The sequence below is a fragment of the Hyla sarda genome, chromosome 8 (genome assembly GCF_029499605.1).
Source record: "Hyla sarda isolate aHylSar1 chromosome 8, aHylSar1.hap1, whole genome shotgun sequence".
NCBI classification, from domain to species: Eukaryota; Metazoa; Chordata; class Amphibia; order Anura; family Hylidae; genus Hyla; species Hyla sarda.
The window spans coordinates 233,361,910-233,383,549 of record NC_079196.1 but is presented as its reverse complement, the minus strand read 5'-3'; the positions used below and the strand labels follow the sequence as shown (position 1 = coordinate 233,383,549).

At 47.3% G+C, this 21,640-nt stretch overlaps 1 protein-coding gene across 1 annotated transcript; it reads left to right on the top strand.

Moving 5' to 3' along the window:
* Positions 1-925: 925 nt before the first annotated feature.
* Positions 926-21,415, top strand: LOC130285392 (olfactory receptor 10J4-like). The gene is made up of 3 exons (XM_056536752.1): positions 926-1,178; positions 19,054-19,134; positions 20,466-21,415. Exons 1-3 carry the CDS (start codon positions 926-928, stop codon positions 21,413-21,415), a joined length of 1,284 nt encoding a protein of 427 aa, XP_056392727.1.
* The last annotated feature ends 225 nt before the right edge of the window (positions 21,416-21,640 follow it).

Here is a 21,640-nt window from a genome sequence, read left to right as displayed (position 1 = left end):
TACAGAACTACAACTCCCAGCATGCCTGGGCAGTCGAGGCATGCTGAGACTTGTAGTTTGGCAACATCTGGAGGGCTACTGTTTGGGCACCACTGTAACAGTGGTCTCCAAACTGTGACCCTCCAGATGTTGCAAAACTACAACTCCCAGCATGCCCAGACAGCCTTTGGCTCTCTGGGCATGCTGGGAGTTGCAGTTTGGCCCCCCTAGTGGTTGCCACAGTAAAGATCGATTTACTTTCACTTTCAATTCCCCCCCCCCCCCCCCCCCCCCCCCCCCGCTGTCGATTCCCTACCTGATCAGGATCCAGCAGGCTCCAGCGAAGATCCCAGGTCCCCAGGCATCTTCTCCTGCAGGTACGGCCTCCATCTTCTTCCCAGAGCCCCTCGACATCCAGGGGCGGGCAGAACGGGGGGTTGCCATGGCAACCCCCTGTCCTGCGCTGCCATTGGTCAGAATTCCGTTCTGACTAATGCCAGGGGATAGGAGGAGATCGCAGCTTTGCAACCTCACTCCTATCCTTTAGGCTGATCGGGGCTGTTGCTGACAGCTCCGATCAGCCCTATTTTCCGGGTGATCGGGTCACCAGAGACCCGATCAGCCCGGAATTGGAGAAAATCGCATGTCTGAATTGACATGCGATTTTCTCCGATCGCCGACATGGGGGGGGTCTCAGGACCCCCCTGGGCGATGTGCCTGGGTGCCTGCTGAATGATTTCAGCAGGTATCCGGCTCCGGTCCCCAACCGGCTAGCGGTGGGGACCGGATTTCCCACGGGCGTATGGATACGCCCTCGGTCCTTAAGGACTCGGAATGCAGGCCGTATCCATACGCCCTGTGTCCTGAAGAGGTTAAGGAATTGTTGGACAAGGTAGGTGTATAAGAAAGAACACCCCTGATATGTCCACTGCCGGTAAGGATATTCATGACAGTACCAGCTCTGTCTGGCCTGTACAGCCTGGTGTCTGGTAGTAATAGTATCCGCTGTTTCAGCAAGCAAAAGTCATTACTGTCTTCCAAGGGTTGTGTTGTTTTGACTGATATTACAGCCATTGTGGACTGGAAAGCACTAATGGGACTGGTAGTCGTGGGCATAGTGGGGATCATGGTGGCTGTGCTGAGGGAGAACAAAAAGGAGCAGCATGATCACACATCAGAAGTTCTTACTGAGAGGAGTGGTGGGTATGATGAGGATTTCGGGGAACAATAGTGGAGAGGAAAAGGTGCAAGACATCGGCCTCCTAGCTTAGGAGCAGGCAGGGACTCACTGACCGGCTGGTCCATTTGGCCATGGTCCGAAGGCCCGGCCAGGTAAAGGGCCCGCCGCAGCTGCTGAGGATTAAGTTCATTTGTCCCGGATCCCCAGACAGACAAGCGCTACCTTCAGGTGACGTCTTTCTCTATGTAAATATCCCTGCGCTGCTCCTGCTCTGCGTATGCTCAGCAGACACAGACAGCAGTGCAGGGATGAAGGGTACCTGATTGTCGGCTCCGCTCCCAGTACAGGAAGAGGACGGTGCGAGAGCTGACAGGTCTCCCGGAAACACAGAGCGGCCGCTTCATGTGAGGTGAATGATTTCCCTGTGTGCTGCCTCTCTCCCCTCTGATCAGCAGTATAACCTGGGGCTGGGGGGGGGGGGGGGTGTATAGTAGCAGCCCAGTGGGGTCACTTTCCCTCCTCCAGTGTCCCCAGGTCACCGAAAGGTCACATTACAAATTTTTTGGGAAAAATCGCGGCAAACATGGTGCGGTTTTACCGCGATTTTTCAAAAAAATTGCTCTGGTAACGTGACCTGTTGGTGACCTGTGGACACTGGAAAGTGACCCCACTGGATGACAACATGTGACCACACTGCTTGTTTATTTATCATTAACCCCTTAAGGGTACATTCACATGTACAGGATCTGCTACATATTTTTGCTGCATATTTTGTGCAGCTGATTTTGCTACCTATTGAAGCTAATGGGTTGCAAAACCCATTAGCTTCAATAGGTAGCAAAATCAGCTGCAGAAAATATACAGCAGATCCTGTACGTGTGAACGTACCCTAAGTGCTTATTCACATGGACGAATCCACAGCATATTTTACGTTGCAGTTCTACCGGCAATAGACCCTACAGTGCTGCCTCCATCTGTGTCTGTGCGTACATGTACGCCTTGTGTCCTTAGGGCTCATTTACATGGACGGATCTGAAGCGTATTTTACGCTATGGATCCGCCGGCAATGGACCCTACAGTGTTGCCTCCATCTGTGTCTGCTCATAGCGGCAATCCACCACTACGAGCAGACACGCTTCGAGGTGCATGTTCGCCATGCGCATGCGCAGTATACTTGCACACATCACAGCCGCTCCTCCTGTTCCCTGAGCTAGGCCAAGAGCAGTCGCGATATGTGTGAGTATACTGCGCATGGGCGTGGCGAACGCATTTTGAAGAGCGTCTGCTGGTAGCGGGGAATTGCCACTATGAGCAAACACAGATGGAGGCAGCACTGTAGGGTCCATTGTCGGCGGATCCGCACCGTAAAATGCGCTGTGGATCCATCCGTGTACATGAGCCCTAAGGACACAAGGAGTATGCACAGTGCCTGCTAGGTGTGGAGCAGAGGTGTGGCCAAGGCACAGTCGGGTGGTGACATATAGGGGCACAGTCGGGTGGTGATGTACGGGGGCACAGTCGGGTGGTGACATATAGGGGCACAGTCGGGTGGTGATGTACGGGGGCACAGTCGGGTGGTGATGTACAGGAGCACAGTCAGGTGGTGATGTACAGGGGCACAATCAGGTGGTGATGTATAGGAGAACAGTCGGGTGGTGATGTACAGGGGCACAATCAGGTGGTGATGTACAGGGGCAAAGTCGGGTGGTGATGTACAGGGGCACAGTCGGGTGGTGATGTACAGGGGCACAGTCGGGTGGTGATGTACAGGGGCACAGTCGGGTGGTGATGTACAGGGGCACAGTCTGGTGGTGATGTACAGGGGTACAGTCTGGTGGTGATGTACAGGGGTACAGTCGGGTGGTGATGTACAGGGGCACAGTCTGGTGGTGATGTACAGGGGCACAGTCTGGTGGTGATGTACAGGGGTACAGTCGGGTGGTTATGTACAGGGGTACAGTCTGGTGGTGATGTACAGGGGTACAGTCTGGTGGTGATGTACAGGGGTACAGTCGTGTGGTGATGTACAGGGGCACAGTCGGGTGGTGATGTACAGGGACGTAGTCGGGTGGTGATGTACAGGGGCACAGTCGGGTGGTGATGTACAGGGGCACAGTCAGGTGGTGTTGTACAGGGGCACAGTCAGGTTTTGATGTACAGGGGCAAAGTCAGGTGGTGATTTACAGGGGTACAGTCGGGTAGTGATGTACAGGGGCACAGTCGGGTGGGGATGTAAAGGGGCACAGTCAGGTGGGGATGTACAGGGGCACAGTCAGGTGGTGATGTACAGGAGCACAGTCGGGTGGTGATGTACAGGGGCACAGTCAGGTGGTGATTTACAGGGGTACAGTCGGGTAGTGATGTACAGGGGCACAGTCGGGTGGGGATGTAAAGGGGCACAGTCAGGTGGGGATGTACAGGGGCACAGTCAGGTGGTGATGTACAGGGGTACAGTCGGGTGGTGATGTACAGAGGCACAGTCAGGTGGTGATATACAGGGGCACAGTCAGGTGGTGATATACAGGGGCACAGTCAGGTGGTGATGTACAGGGGCACAGTCAGGTGGTGATGTACAGGGGCACAGTCGGGTGGTGATGTACAGGGGCACAGTCAGGTGGTGATGTACAGGGGCACAGTCAGGTGGTGATGTACAAAGGCACACTTGGGTGGTGATGTACAGGAGCACAGTCAGGTGGTGATGTACAGGGGCACAGTTAGGTGGTGATGTACAGGGGCACAGTCAGGTGGTGATGTACAGGGGCACAGTCAGGTGGTGAAGTACAGGGGCACAGTCGGGTGGTGATGTACAGGGGTACAGTCGGGTGGTGATGTACAGGGGCACAGTCTGGTGGTGATGTACAGGGGCACAAACAGGTGGTGATGTACAGGGGCACAATCAGGTGGTGATGTACAGGGGCACAGTCGGGTGGTGATGTACCGGGGTACAGTCAGGTGGTTATATACAGGGGCACAGTCAGGTGGTGATGTACAGGGGCACAGTCGGGTGGTGATGTACAGGGGTACAGTCAGGTGGTGATGTACAGGGGCACAGTCGGGTGGTGATGTATAGGAGCACAGTCGGGTGGTGATGTACAGGGGCACACACAGTCAGGTGGTGATATACAGGGGCACAGTTAGGTTGTGATGTAGAGGAGCACAGTCGGGTGGTGATGTAGAGGAGCACAGTCTGGTGGTGATGTACAGGGGCACAGTCAGGTGGTGATGTACAGGGGCACAGTCTGGTAGTGATGTAGAGGAGCACAGTCGCGGGTGATATACAGGGGCACAAGTGGGTGGTGATGTACAGGGGCACAGTCAGGTGGTGATATACAGGGGCACAGTCAGGTAGTGATGTACAGGGGCACAGTTGGGTGGTGATGTACAGGGGCACTGTCAGGTGGTGATGTACAGGGGCACAGTCAGGTGGTGATGTACAGGGGTACAGTCAGGTGGTGATGTACAGGGGCACAGTCGGGGGGTGATGTATAGGAGCACAGTCGGGTGGTGATGTTCAGGGGCACAGTCTGGTGGTGATGTACAGGGGTACAGTCTGGTGGTGATGTACAGGGGTACAGTCTGGTGGTGATGTACAGGGGCACAGTCGGGTGGTGATGTATAGGAGCACAGTCTGGTGGTGATGTACAGGGGCACAGTTAGGTTGTGATGTAGAGGAACACAGTCGGGTGGTGATGTAGAGGAGCACAGTCTGGTGGTGATGTACAGGGGCGCAGTCTGGTAGTGATGTAGAGGAGCACAGTCGCGGGTGATATACAGGGGCACAAGTGGGTGGTGATGTACAGGGGCACAGTCGGGTGGTGATGTACAGGGGCACAGTCAGGTGGTAATATACAGGGGCACAGTCGGGTGGTGATGTACAGGGGCACAGTCAGGTGGTGATGTACAGGGGTACAGTTGGGTGGTGATGTACAGGGGTACAGTCAGGTAGTGATGTACAGGGGCACAGTTGGGTGGTGATGTACAGGGGCACTGTCAGGTGGTGATGTACAGGGGCACAGTCGGGTGGTGATGTACAGGGGTACAGTCAGGTGGTGATGTACAGGGGTACAGTCAGGTGGTGATGTACAGGGGTACAGTCAGGTGGTGATGTACAGGGGCACAGTCGTGTGGTGATGTACAGGGGCACAGCCTGGTGGTGATGTACAGGGGTACAGTCGTGTGGTGATGTACAGGGGCACAGTTTGGTGGTGATGTATAGGAGCACAGTCTGGTGGTGATGTACAGGGGCACAGTCGGGTGGTGATGTTCAGGGGCACAGTCGGGTGGTGATGTACAGGGGTACAGTCAGGTGGTGATGTAGAGGATCACAGTCGGGTGGTGATGTGCAGGGGCACAGTCTGGTAGTGATGTAGAGGAGCACAGTCGCGGGTGATATACAGGGGCACAAGTGGGTGGTGATGTACAGGGGCACATTCAGGTGGTGATGTACAGGGGCACAGTCTGGTGGTGATGTAGAGGAGCACAGTCAGGTGGGGATGTACAGGGGCACAGTCTGGTAGTGATGTAGAGGAGCACAGTCTTGGGTGATATACAGGGGCACAATTGGGTGGTGATATACAGGGGCACAGTCAGGTGGTGATGTACAGGAGCACAGTCTGGTAGTGATGTAGAGGAGCACAGTCGCGGGTGATATACAGGGGCACAAGTGGGTGGTGATGTACAGGGGCACAGTCTGGTAGTGATGTAGAGGAGCACAGTCAGGTGGTGATGTACAGGGGCACAGTAAGGGGGTGATGTACAGGGGCACAGTCGGGTGGTGATGTACAGGGGCACTGTCAGGTGGAGATGTATAGGAGCACAGTCAGGTGGTGATGTACAGGGGTACAGTCTGGTGGTGATGTACAGGGGTACAGTCTGGTGGTGATGTACAGGGGCACAGTCAGGTGGTGATGTACAGGAGCACAGTCAGGTGGTGATGTACAGGGGCACAGTAAGGGGGTGATGTACAGGGGCACAGTCAGGTGGTGATGTACAGGGGTACAGTCAGGTGGTGATGTACAGGGGTACAGTCTGGTGGTGATCTACAGGGGCACAGTCAGGTGGTGATGTACAGGAGCACAGTCAGGTGGTGATGTACAGGGGCACAGTAAGGGGGTGATGTACAGGGGCACAGTCAGGTGGTGATGTACAGGGGTACAGTCAGGTGGTGATGTACAGGGGTACAGTCTGGTGGTGATCTACAGGGGCACAGTCAGGTGGTGATGTACAGGAGCACAGTCAGGTGGTGATGTACAGGGGTACAGTCAGGTGGTGATGTACAGGGGTACAGTCAGGTGGTGATGTACAGGGGTACAATCAGGTGGTGATGTACAGGGGTACAGTCAGGTGGTGATGTACAGGGGTACAGTCAGGTGGTGATGTACAGGGGCACAGTCTGGTAGTGATGTAGAGGAGCACAGTTTTGGGTGGTGATGTACAGGGGTACAGTCAGGTGGTGATGTACAGGGGCACAGTCTGGTAGTGATGTACAGGGGCACAATTGGGTGGTGATGTACAGGGGCACAGTCAGGTGGTGATGTAGAGGACCACAGTCTGGTGGTGATGTACTGGGGCACAGTCTGGTAGTGATGTAGAGGAGCACAGTCGCGGGTGATATGCAGGGGCACAAGTGGGTGGTGATGTACAGGGGCACAGTCTGGTAGTGATGTAGAGGAGCACAGTCAGGTGGTGATGTACAGGGGCACAGTAAGGGGGTGATGTACACGGGCACAGTTGGGTGGTGATGTACAGGGGCACAATCAGGTGGGGATGTACAGGGGTACAGTCAGGTGGTGATGTACAGGGGCACAGTCAGGTGGTGATGTACAGGGGCACAATCAGGTGGGGATGTACAGGGGTACAGTCAGGTGGTGATGTACGGGGGCAAAGTCAGGTGGTCATGTACGGGGGCACAGTCAGGTGGTAATGTACAGGGGCACAGTCAGGTGGTGATGTACAGGGTCACAATCAGGTGGTAATGTACAGGGGCACAGTCGGGTGGTGATGTACAGGGGCACAATCAGGTGGTGATGTACAGGGGCACAGTCGGGTGGTGATGTACAGGGGCACAGTCAGGTGGTGATGTACAGGGGCACAGTTAGGGGGTGATGTACAGGGGCACAGTCAGGGGGTGATGTACAGGGGCACAATCAGGGGGTGATCTACAGGGGCACAATCAGGTGGTGATGTACAGGGGCACAGTCAGGTGGTGATGTACAGGGGCACAGTCAGGGGGTGATGTACAGGGGCACAGTCAGGGGGTGATGTACAGGGGCACAGTCAGATGGTGATGTACTGGGGCACAGTCGGGTGGTGATGTACTGGGGCACAGTCGGGTGGTGATGTACTGGGGCACAGTCAGATGGTGATGTACTGGGGCACAGTCGGGTGGTGATGTACAGGGGCACAGTCAGGGGGTGATGTACAGGGGCACAGTCAGATGGTGATGTACAGGGGCACAGTCAGATGGTGATGTACTGGGGCACAGTCAGGGGGTGATGTACAGGGGCACAATCAGGTGGTGATGTACAGGGGCACAATCAGGTGGTGATGTACAGGGGCACAGTCGGGTGGTGATGTACAGGGGCACAGTCAGGGGTGATGTACAGGGGCACAGTCAGATGGTGATGTACTGGGGCACAGTCAGGGGGTGATGTACAGGGGCACAGTCAGGGGGTGATGTACTGGGGCACAGTCGGGTGGTGATGTACCTAGCTATTTATGGTATCCTGTTGTGTGGAAATTATTTTCAATGTTACCAGTGCAGGAAAGCAGGCACAGTGCCGTATCTGCAAAGAGAAAGTAAGGTACAGGCAGTGTCCGAATTTAGGAATTAGGCCTCTACGTCAATACATGAAAAGGTATCACAAGACCTGGTTACAAGTATCACTAGTCCATCAATGCCTTCTGTCTGATGGCTACAGCTAACACTACCTCACAACTGCCTGCTGTCCACTAGAAACTACTACTAACACTAATTCACTATCACCCCTACTGCTACTGCTAATAGCAGCCAGGCCTACAAATACACAACCCATAATTCCCCCCAAAAAAGGTTAAAGGGGTATTCCAGGCAAAACCTTTTTTTTATACATATCAACTGGCTCCGGAAAGTTAAACAGATTTGTAAATTACTTCTATTAAAAAATCTTAATCCTTCCAATATTTATTAGCTTCTGAAGTTTTCTGTCGAACTGCTCAATTATGATGTCACGTCACGGGATCTGTGCATGATGGGAAAATATCCCCATAGGAGCTGCACAGCTCCCGGGATGTGAGTCATCAGAAAGCAGTTAGACAGAAAACAACAACTCAACTTCAGAAGCTAATAACTATTGAAAAGATTAAGATTTTTTAATAGAAGTAATATACAAATCTGTTTAACTTTCCGTTCTTGGCCTGGAATACCCCTTTAATTTTTTTTAGCATTTCATACAAAAGCTATTTTTTCTTCACCATTTGGGGTCACCAATCCTGTTGCAAATCCCAAAAGGACTAATATTTGGAATGTTTGGAAAAATCTATGGCGTCTTCCGATACCTCCATGTGCATTATAACACCGGCAGGCATCGACAAACAACCAGGGAGACTTTATGTTGTTTTATCTAAACAAGCTTTTAGTTACCATGGGTTACCGAATGTTGTCAAAACTTAGCCTTAAAGGGGTACTCCACCCCTAGACATCTTATCCTCTATCCAAAGTATAGGGGATACGATGTCTGATCGCGAGGGTCCCGCCGCTGGGGACCCCCACGATCTGGGCTGCGGCACCCCAGACATCCGGTGCAGGCGTACCGGATTACTGGTGATGTGGGGCAGAGGCTGGTGACATCACGGTCATGCCCGTTTGTGATGTCACAGCTGCACTCCCTCAATGTAAGTCTATGGGAAGGGGGCGTGACGGCCCAGTCACGAGCCTTCGGCACTGCACTCGACGCTCGGGCTGAGTACCCTTTTAAAACCACTTTAAACTAGGGGTCCCTAGCAGTGTTATACAGGGCTTTAGAGCTCTTAGGCAGTGTTATTTATGTGTTTTAAGGGTCATTTATTACCACAAAGAGAACTTTATCAAAAAGTTCTGTGAGCTAGGTGAACCACACATTTGAAAAGCTCGCTAAACTCTAGTCAATACCAACCTGGACAGGTAAGATTGGAGTTCCTATTGTTGAGTCTGTCTGTCCCTGGTTTGTACAGTACTATGTGATTTAGAGTGTTTGTTGATGCCAAGTATATATAATACCGTAGCCTTGTCCTACTGTAGTTACTTCAGGGGGTTTTCATTGTAGTTCTTGTGTTTTGATGGTGCTCTTGTGATACTCAGTGTCCTATTTGTTCAGCTCTTGTTATTTAGTTTGTTTTTACTTTTTTGTCTCTGTGTCCTAGTGCCTTTTTGTTGTTTCTGCTATATAAAGTATGTCTAGGGGTTTCCTTATTGGCATCTGCAGGGACAGTGAGGCTTTGTTACTCTGCTGTTACTCAGGAAAAGATCTAGGAAAAGATGAGGGACAGCTAGTAAGTACATTGTTTGTAAGCCTGAAAAAGACATCTGTCCATTCAGTTCAGTCTATTACCCTATAGTGTTGATTCAAAGGATCTACCGCTATTGATTTGTATTTTCTTCTGAACAAGTGCTTGTCGTAGTGTTCTCATCCAGAGGCATAACTTGTAGCTTCTGCCCCCTAATGCAAACTCAGCCACGCGGCCCCATGGGCCTTTTATAAAGTGGGTTACTTATGGGGCAGATGTGCTTTGGGGCCCCAGGGCCCTGGAGCGACTGCTACCTCTGCCACCCCCCCTCCCCTCCTATAGTTATACACCTACTCTCTTCTAATGTAAGTCCTGGTGGTATCTGAGAACCGAGAGCACAGAAAGGACCCAGAAAAAGTGACCAATAATGGTGAAGTCCAGTTCTGCTTTCAAGTACCCAGTTGGCATTCTTACCCTATCCAGTTCTCCAATGTGAATACCTGGAAAGTTAATGAAATCCTGACCCGCAGAAGCCTGAAAACCCAATGTTCTAAAGCCACAATGAATGTAGAGATGAGGGCGATTTCATAGCACACAACCGTAAGAATAATGTATGGCTCTTGATTAAAAAATAATACAATAACAAAAAGAAAATCTTCATAACAATTGTCTTCTGCTTGTCAACATGTGATCATAAGCTACAATAACCTTGATTTACTAATGTAAAACAGAAAAGTTTTTGGTCATGTTTTTAGCTTTAAAGCTTATCCGCCCCTTTTTAGATGGATTCATTTTGGCTTTCTGTTTTTTGTTTTTTTTTCTTGATTTAGTATCAACCTACACAATGAATTGATTCCTGATGCATTCATTACAGGTTTCCCTACAGATTCTGAAGCATGGTGTTTATACTTTTCTGCCAAACTTTAAGCCTGTTTTTATATCAGTGATGTGATTAACACATTGGTGCAAGCAGGGGGACAATGTCGCAAAAGCCAAATACATTTTGCGGCAAACATACAGATAAATCTAGCGAGATGAGAAACTAAAACCACGTGACGTCATTTTGAATACCAGACAATCTTAGATTAAATCTGAGCCAATAGTAAACCCGACATGTTTTGTCGGGTTGTGCGCCAGATTCTGGCAGAATTGAAAAAAAACTTGACTAACTCTTTATTTTACCAAGAAAACCCAGAAAAGGGGCGTGACCATTGGGAAAGTGGGGGTGACTACTGAAAATGGGGCATGTCCTCGACATTTTCACAAAAACCCAACATATTTACTAAGGTTTCCACAGAAAATGTGGTGGATTAGAGCTGAGGAAACCGATAGATCAGAGTGGGCCTCATTTACTAAGAGTGTCTGGTTTTTACTAGTGTGAAAAGTTGTTTTAGACAAGCAGGATTCCTCTCTATTCACTATTGGGAAAAGTCGGGAACATTTTCTGACCAGCTTTTTCTAGGTTGATATTTCCAGCCATTTATCCACAGGAGTTTCTGTGAATTCAATAGTAAATCGGTCGGGTTGTGAAACCACGCCCCTTTTCGGACCGACCACACCCCCTTTGTGGCAGACCATGCCCCTTTTTCGGCTTTTCCCAGTGCAATGTCGGATTTGTCGGTTTTTCCAGGCGCACACTGTCGCAGACTGTCACACACTGGCGCAGACATGTCTCCGACACTCTGCGCCAAAATAACCTGTCAAAAACTGGTTGGTTTCAGCTTAGTAAATGAGGCCCAGTATGTGTAAAAAAAGCAAAATGTAGGGAAAAGTGCAAAATGTAGTGAAACATTAGTAAATACCGGGGAAAAAATTGTAGGGAATTAAAACCCACAAATAAACCTACACAACACTCTTAGTAAATCAGGGCCAATGTGTCTACTTTAGCGGATCAGTAGTATTAGCAGGTGCTAAAGGAAGTGTCATCTCTCTTTATTTGACGAGAAACATTGGAAAAAGTTCTGGTTGATCCTTCTAGATGTAATGAACCTAATTGAGGGATCCTTTATGAAAAATCAGATTTAGTGACAAAGGGCTCTCAGACTAAGACAGTACAAGTGAGACCGGGCAGTGAGAGCCTGTATTATTTAGGGGACAAAATGTTTATTTTTTTGGAGGTTCCAGGTAGTTGGCCTCTTTACCTGTCTGGCCTCTTTACCTAGGTCTAATTATCTGTCTCCTGCCACTGTCTGAGATCTTTTTCTCTGGTCTGCCTTCTGGCAGAGTCTGGGCACTATCTGGCTGGTGTTATTAGGCTAGAAACTGCCAATACAAATGGCCTTTGCCATCCAGGTAATGTCAGGCTGCTATTGCTTGATTTTGTATCTGGCTGGCTATGAAAATTGGAGGGAACCCCACACATTTCTTTATATAATTAAATAAATGAATACAAAATATATATGCGGTCCCTCTATTTGAACCACAAACATTTATTTAATAAATAAATGAATGAACAATATATATATATATATATATATATATATATATATATATATATAGCCATAACCAGCCAAGTACTAAGCTAAACAGCAGTAGCCTGACATCTTTCTGTCTGTTGCCAGCCTAATAATACCAGCCTTCTGCCGCTCAGTCCCGGAGCATCATTATTTTGATTCTTCGACACTGACAGAACTCGGGATAATAGTGGTGGTGGTGGGGAAGGAAGGGTTAGTGTTATCCGTTTTAATTAGCAAAGTGTAAGTAAAAAAAAAAGACACCCAAGTTTAAAAAACAAATAAAGAAAATAAAGAAATAGAAATATGTTTATGTTTTTCTATTTTTGTGAAATAAAAACATGCTAAAGCTTCTTTCTTCTGTTTATGTCTTGAAGTAGTGCTGGTCTTTTTCCTGTAAAAAAAAAAAAAAAAAAATATATATATATATATATATGCTAAAAAAAATAAGAAATTAAAACAAACATTCTTACCTCATGTCTCTAGCATCTTTTGGGGGGCCAGAAGCACAAACTTTCTGCTTTTGGCTGGAAAACCCTATAGCAGATGGCAATTTGAAGCAAACCAATACTGTGTAAGGCCCGGTAAACCTATTACAGTAAGCTGGGGTATAAAGCATCCCTAGATTATGGTATATTATCAAATTTGGCTGAAGCGCATTTCCTAAAGTTCTGACCGAACTCAGGTTCTATTGGTTCTGTTCATTCAACACTACATAGTGGATCCATGGCTAAAGTTGGCCACTGATAGAATTTGTTTCTGCCTTATCAGACGTTGAGGACACAGAAATTCCTTGGATCTTTCCTCTTAGGATGATGCAGCATTTTCTTGTTCATTCTTTGTTTTTTCATTTTTAAATTTCTCTATTTTAATTTAGCATTATGACAGAATATCTAGACTGACATCCTAAACATCTCGGTATTCTTATCTATTTCACCTCTTGTTACTTTCTCCTCAGTTTTAGGTTTCTTAGGTTCCCAATCTCTTTTCATGGACCATTATGTTCTTCAAAGAGATTTCTAGGTTGAGCTTGTTTTTTTGTTTTGATTTCCCTACAGGTCTCTGAATTGTTAATGTTATTTATATGTTAATGCATTTAACAATTATTAGAATGGAGGACATAACAAAAAAATGATTGTGTGTATGGTCCTGGGACTAGACCTCTAAGGATGGTTGAGACAATATAATATTGCATCAGGTTTCTTTCCTTAGCTCTGCCCAACACCAATCTTAGGTGAGTCTCTGTGTTCATGGGATTTGTTATATGTTGCTTCTTCTTGGGTTCTCAGGTCTTATAGACAAACAATATCTATCAGCTGTATTATGTATCTTTATGGTTATGTATCTTTCCATATATGTCATTGTGACTTCATGAGAGACCTACTAGAAAGATACAACACTCGGTTCTACAACCTGTATACTTCTTTGTTTCATTGACAAAGCAGGTAATAAGGCAATTATTTGTAGATAATATATATCAATGAAATGTTATCAGAGTATTTGTAAATCACACAGTCTTGTATATCTCAGGAGTCATGCAGAGTAATTCTAGAGACAGCTCAGTTTTCTTGTCAGATTAGGTCAAAGAGATTGCATAGAAAAGTCCTCTGAGTTATCGGAGTTTGGAAAGCCATTGTTCGGACCCAGGCATAACAAATGCTATAGGTGAAGCCAAGTTCTGCTGTCTAGTGACCATTTGCCATGAGCCGTAACTTTTCCTTACATATTGGAGAAGATTGAAGTAAAGAGACATTTGTGGAAAATTTTCCATCACAAACCCCAATAACTCCTCATAGATATATAAATATATATATATATATATATATATATATATATATATATATTTTATACCCTCTTCAAAGTGATAACAACAGGTTCACCCTTTAAGAACTAGGCCCATTTTAGTTTTTGCTATTTCCTTTTTTCCTCCTCCCCTTCTAAAAATCATAACACTTTGAATTTCACACCTACAGACCCATATAAGGGCTTGCTTTTTGCATCACCAATTGTAATGACATCAATCATGTCATAAAACCTATGACGAAACAAAAAAAAAAATTGTGGACGCACCCGCATGCGAACCCCACTCCGTCACTCTCCAGATGTTTCCCCTGCCTCTGCTTCCACCTCTCTGCTCCGGCACACGTGTAGCCGTCCCTTAGGGCGTGCGCGCGCCGGAGCTTTAAGATTTAAAGGACCAGTATGCTCATTAGTGTAACCACCTGTGTCTTGTTGATAAATTCCTCCACCCTCCTCAGTTCTCTGCCGGATCTTTGTTGTCTTGTGCCCTAGAGAAAGCGTTCCTTTGTATTGCCCTGCCGTGTACCAGATCTCCTGCTCTTGTGACCTTGCTTCTCTGCCGCCTGCCTACTGAACTTCTGCTACGTCCCGACTACGCTACTGTGCTGCCTGCCCTGACCTACAGCTATCTTGACTATGAGTTGTCTCATCCCTTCTGTGCTTCGCATCTCCTCAGCCGCCTGTGTGGTCAAGCCGTTGCCGGGGGTTATGACCTGGGTGTCGCCTGCAGCAGCAAGCCCAACCTGCTTTGCGGCGGGCTCTGGTGAAGACCAGCCGTACCTTAGACTCCGTTCTCTGGCACGGTCCGAGTCATCTGCCACACAGGTCCAGCGGATCCACATTCACCGGAGTTCACATGGTCTTCTCCAAGCTGGACTTACGCGGTGCGTATAATCTCAATGGAATGGATGAATGGAAAACGGCCTTCAATACTCGTGATGGACATTTTGAGTATCTTGTTATGCCATTTGGTCTCTGCAATGCTCCAGCCGTTTTCCAGGAGTTCGTTAATGATATCTTCCGTGATCTTCTTTACACCTGTGTTGTTGTATTCCTGGATGACATCCTGATCTTCTCTTCCAACTTAGAGGAGCATCGTGCTCATGTTCGTCTGGTTCTTCAGAGACTATGGAGAAATCATCTCTACGCCAAATTGGAGAAATGCCTGTTCGAAAAGTCTAGTCTTCCGTTTCTTGGCTACATTGTCTCTCATCAGGGCCTGCAGATGGATCCAGATAAGTTCACCAAAAAACAGCTGCCACTGGAAACAAGATGCACTCCACTAATTTTACAACAATATCTTTATTAGTACAAAAACACGGATCAAGTTAACATACATATTAAAACCATTTAAAAGGCTCCTGAAGAGCCACAACACAGCCTCAGAGCAGGGCCATGACCCCCTGCTCCGGGTAAATGACCCCGTCCTACTGAAGATATAATATGATAGATAGTGTCCACCCAATGTGGCTACTTAAGACAAATAAGGGCACAGTAAAACCACAATAATGTAGCATAAGGAATGTATCTAACTAGAATACAATGGTAACCTATAATACTGCCCTATTGCCAATATACAATACCACACGTGAATGTACTCCACATGGGCCAACGACACAGATGCTGCGACAGAGGACGGGGTCATAGTGATATGGTATTGTATATTGGCAATAGGGCAGTATTATAGGTTACCATTGTATTCTAGTTAGATACATTCCTTATGCTACATTATTGTGGTTTTACTGTGCCCTTATTTGTCTTAAGTAGCCACATTGGGTGGACACTATCTATCATATTATATCTTCAGTAGGACGGGGTCATTTACCCGGAGCAGGGGGTCATGGCCCTGCTCTGAGGCTGTGTTGTGGCTCTTCAGGAGCCTTTTAAATGGTTTTAATATGTCTGTTAACTTGATCCGTGTTTTTGTACTAATAAAGATATTGTTGTAAAATTAGTGGAGTGCATCTTGTTTCCAGTGGCAGCTGTTTTTTTGGTGATATGATGTATTGCACTGAGTTGCACCCATGTCTATATATTGTATTGCGGTGAGCCCCCCCCATAGTGCTTTCTCTTGTTGGATCCAGATAAGTTATCTGCAGTTTTGGATTGGCCTCGTCCCTCGGGCCTACGTGCTATTCAATGCTTTCTGGGATTCGCTAACTATTATGGTCAGTTTATCCCACATTTTTCATCCTTGGTTGCTCCTATTGTAGCTCTCACTAAAAAAGCATCTAATCCTAAGTCTTAAAAACGAATGACCAGGGAGTCAGGAGTTTGTCTGGCGCAGAGAGGAACCATCAGACAGCCAAGTAAAATCAATGGATTTATTAGATGCAACGCGTTTCGCTGCGCATGCGCAGCTTCATGCCTGATGAAGCTGCGCATGCGCAGCGAAACGCGTTGCATCGAATAAATCCATTGATTTTACTTGGCTGTCTGATGGTTCCTCTCTGCGCCAGACAAACTCCTGACTCCCTGGTCATTCGTTTTTGATTCTACTCTTACCCAGGAGGGCTGCAGTGGACCTTCTTCCATATCTCTTCTGCTCTTAACCTTGTTGTGTGTGGGCGCACAATCAACTTCGGTAAGCGGCTTGGGAATCACCGTCCCCCACCCCCACCTACAAGATCTACTGATCCCGCACATGAGGCGCCTTCCTTCCTTTCTCTAGAATCCAAGTCTTGGCCTCGAGAGGCTGAAGAGGCCTTCTCCCGTTTAAAGTCTGTGTTTGCCTCTGCTCCCGTGCTTACAAGACCTGGTCCAGAGAGGCCCTTTGCGTTGGAGGTTGATGCCTCATCTATTGGAGCGGGAGCCGTCCTCACACAGAAAAACGCCAAGGGCAAGAGTGTAACTTGTGGGTTTTTCTCCAAGACTTTCTCTCCTGCTGAGAGGAATTACTCCATTGGAGATTGTGAACTCCTCGCTATTAAGTTAGCTTTTGAGGAATGGCGACATTTACTGGAAGGTTCTTCTCATCCGGTCAGCATCTACTCCGATCATAAGAATCTTCTATACCTTCAATCTGCTCAGCGTTTGAACCCCGCCAGGCAAGATGGTCACTGTTCTTTTCCCATTTCAACTTCTTCATTCACTTCAGTCCTGCAGACAAGAACATCAGGGCTGATGCACTCTCCAGGTCCTCTGACGTCATTGGTTTGGACTCCACGCCTAGGCACATTATTTCTCCTGACCGTTTGATTCCTGCTGCCCCTGACGAGATTCAGCAAATTCCTCCGGGAAAATCCTTTGTGCCCACCAGATTGAGACGCAAAGTCTTGAAATGGGGTCATTCTTCCTTGACAGCAGGACATCCTGGAATACGCAAGACCCTACTTCTTATTTCCCGGCACTACTGGTGGCCTCATCTTGAACGCATGGTGTGGCTTTCGTCCAAATACATCCGCTTCAAGATCCCCTGTTACAAGCTCGGTCCCCGCTACCTTGGTCCCTTCCAGATTCTACAAAAGATCAATCCTGTTTCCTACAAACTCTGTCTACCTGCTACGTTACGTATTCCCAATTCCTTCCACGTCTCTCTCTTCAAGCCTCTGGTTGTAAACCGGTTTTCTCAGAAGAATCCTCCCCCAACACCTGTCTCTGGCTCATCAGATGTCTACAAAGTTAAGCAGATCTTTTCTGCAAAAACTGTGAGAGGTAAACAATTTTTTTTGGTCGACTGGGAGGGTTACGGTCCTGAGGAGAGATCTTGGGAACCTGAGGAGAATATCCTGGACCGTGACCTTCTCAGGAGTTTCCTCTCTCGGGGGGGTACTGTTACGCTATGCGCTCCGGCCTCACACGCTGGGAGTGAGCGCATGGTCCACTTACCTTCTGCTGGTGACGGGGCTGGGACTCGCACTGTGGGACGCACCCGCATGCGAGCCCCAGTCCGCCACTCTCCAGGTGTTTCCCCTGCCTCTGCTTCCACCTCTCTGCTCCGGCACACGTGTCCCCATCCCTTAGGGTGCGCGCGCTGGAGCTTTAAGATTTAAAGGGCCAGTACGCTCATTAGTGTAACCACCTGTGTCTTGTTGATAAATTCCTCCACCCTCCTCAGTTCTCTGCCGGATCTTTGTTGCCTTGTGCCCTAGAGAAAGTGTTCCTTTGTATTGCCGTGTACCAGATCTCCTGCTCTTTTGACCTTGACCATGCTTCTCTGCCGCCTGCCTACTGAACTTCTGCTACGTCCCGACTGTGCTGCCTGCCCTGACCTACAGCTATCCTGACTACGAGTTGTCTCATCCCTTCTGTGCTTCGCATCTCCTCAGCCGCCTGTGGGGTCGAGCCGTTGCCGGGGGTTACGACCTGGGTGTCGCCTGCAGCAGCAAGCCCACCTGCTTTGCGACGGGCTCTGGTGAAGACCAGCGGCACCTTAGACTCCGTTCCCTGGATCGGTCCGAGTCATCTGCCACACAGGTCCAGCGGATCCACATACACCGGAGTTCCTGTCTTCAGAAACGTGAGTTTTACAGTAGTATTTATCGGCACCATTTTTGTTTTCATGAGACATTTTATTCGTTTTTTTTAGGGTGTATGAAGTGACCAAAATTGCACAGTTTTGGACACTATTTTTAACTAACCTTATATTTTAATAGTTTGGACATTTACACATGTGCCTTACCACATATGTTTATGTTTATTTTTTATTACATTATTTTATTTAAAAAATGGGAAAAGGGGGTGATTCAAAATTTTATTAGGGTAGGGGTTAATTCACTTTTGTTAACTTTTTTTTGTCCCAATAGGACTCTATACCATGTGATCTTGTGATTACATACACTGTCAATGCTAAGCTATGGCTCAACATTGATAACTGTTATTGGTGCTCTGCTGCTCCAGCCTGCCATGGCTGGCTGGGAACATCAGAACACCGATCGGACGGAAAGGAGGCAGGGGAACTCCCACCATCTTCTCAGCTGATTGAGACATCCCGATTTTACAGCTCCGCTGAGCAGTCAGGATATTTTTTTAACATTTCAGACACCGCAATCAATTTGGATCGCAGCATTGATCTTGAGTTCCGGGTATGAAGCATGCTCTGCTCGTGAGCATGATTAAAATCCCTGTAATGGGACCAGGGTGTACAGGTACACCCTTGGTCCCTAAGTACCAGGATGCAAGGGTGTACCTGTACACCCTTCTGCCTTAACTGGTTAAGATATATGTTTTTTTTGTCAGGAGGAGATGGGTACATTGTCACATATATGGTGTTGGTTGATTCAGCCTTTCTGGCAGGAGGTGGAGAGAATAATCAATCAGGTAAGTTTCTCTAATATTACATAAAATTAACTCTGGTAGCATTAACACTTCCCACTTCCTTCCTTTGTCCCTCTTAATACTCTTTACCCACCCACATGATCACAGCTGCCAAGCTGCTTATTCCTCTCCTATGGCTTAAAGGAGATGTCCGGTGTGGACTTTTCCTATTCCATCCTGCCCGGGCTGCAAAAAAAAAGAGAAAACAAACTTTCACTTACCTTCCTACGTTCCCCTGGAGCTCCGCAACAGCTGATCAGTTGGCCAGGCTGTCTGCTTCCTACTTCCTTTAGTCCGATATGTCACATGGTACTTCAGCTTATCACCGGCCGAGACGGGACATTGCTGTGGTTGGTGATAGGCTGAAGTGCTGTGTGACATACCGGGCTAAGGGAAGTAGGTAGTAGACAGCCCGGCTGACTGATTAGCTGTTGCGGACATCCGGGGGAATGTAGGAAGGTAAGTGAAAGTTTGTTTTCTCTATTTTTGCAGCCCAGGCAGTATGGAATATGGAAAAGTCTGCACCGGACATCTCTTTTAATACTGCCGCTCCATCCATCCACCAATGGATTGATAGAATTAACCAAATTTGAAAAATGGAGGAGCTTACCTGCTAGGCAAATGGGACTCATTATAAGTGTACTGCCACCTGGGACCAAATGCCACCTTGGATCAAGCTCCCAACTCATAGAGCGATGAACCTCCCCAGATGCCTATGACCTGCCCTCATATAAACTCTGACTCGGATAACTGGAACACAATGTGCAAGATGACAGACCATACTATCTTGCACAGATTTCCTCTGGTTCTCCCCAGTGCCCTCCATGGTGTGCTTATCAGTGCTCCCACACCTCTTAAGAGTTAACCTCCTTTAAGCTTTTCATAAGTAGGATAGACCATGTATTTACCATCTTTCTACTTCTGTGACACATTCTTTGCACATGAGTCCATGGTCCAGCCAAGTCAACAACATTAAAAAGGCCATTTATTTCCTTGCTGCCCTCTTCCCCTACCCCCCCCCCCACCTCCATTTGTTTTAGATAATTTTTCATTTTACTACTATCTGCACATAGGCCTCTATTCTGCTTTTGTGCTATTAGTTGTTCAATAAAAACAGATTAAATAAAAAAAGAGATATGCTTTTTTCCACAGTAGGATTCTTACAGACTGTGCTACATCTGTACAATCTCAGAATCTTTTGACTAATAACCTACTGTCCAGAACATTGCAGAATATAAACAGCTAAGAAAAGGCTCTATGAAGAATGTGTCCAGCGCTACACACTAAAACCAATAGGATTGTCTATATATAAACTGAGGATACTTGCTTTGTAGGGAAGAGTTCATCTCAAAAGATGAAAAGAAGAGAGATCCCCACTAATGGGACAATATTCATCCTTCTTGGGTTTTCAGACTTGTCTCTTATGGCCCAGGTCTCTCTCTTCCTTTTCTTCCTTTTTTCTTTCTTTCTCTCATTGGTCGGTAATGGTCTCATCATCTTGGCTGTCACGCTCAGTCCTCGGCTCCATACTCCTATGTATTTCTTCTTAAAGGTTTTGTCATTTGTTGAAATTTTATCTATCACTTCTACAGTCCCTAAGGCTCTTCAGAGCTTCTTCTGGGGGGGACGGACTATCTCCCTGTTGGGTTGTGCTGCTCAGTTCTTTTTCTTTATAGTGGCCGCAGCTTGTGAATGTGCCTTGCTCACAATGATGGCCTATGACCGGTACATGGCCATATGTCACCCCCTCAGATACATGTCGTTTATGACTGTGAACTTTTGTTATCAAGCCACACTTTATCTCTTTATTTTTGCTATTGTTAATGCAGTCATAGAATGTTTCTTGATATTCAGTTTGCCCTATTGTGATTCTCATCTTATCGCTCACTTCTTCTGTGACATTCCACCAATGATGACTATAGCCTGTGCCAATACATTCATTGTCGAAATTTATCAATTACTCATAAGTGCAACTTCAACCGTGGTGCCATCTATTTTAATAATCTGCTCCTATATCAGGATCCTGACCTCCATATTCCTGCTCCACTCTGCAGAGTCCCGGCAAAAAGCTTTTGTTACTTGTGGTTCTCACCTGATCTCTGTAGTTATTTTCTTTGGGACCGCCATGTTTGTTCATCTTCGATTGGACAATCCATTCTCTTCCTATGATGATAGGATGCTGGCACTTTCCTACTGTGTCATAATCCCAACTATCAATCCTTTGATCTACAGCCTGAAGAATAAGGAAATGAAGGAAGCCATCTGGAAACTGAAGCTAATATGATAGATTTACATAAGTCTACATTCAAATGTTGCATAAAACTTACTAAAAGAGTTTTTTTTTAGGAAAATCTCACAATTAACCCAATCACTATGTGAAATAAAAAAAATAAAGAAAGCCTGCATACTTACCTCACCTGCTCCCTTGACACTGCAACTGTCATGTCTTTTTGTCTCCATTCCTGTCTTGTTTCTTCTTCCCGTAAAGACTTGCTCCCCACTCAGCCAA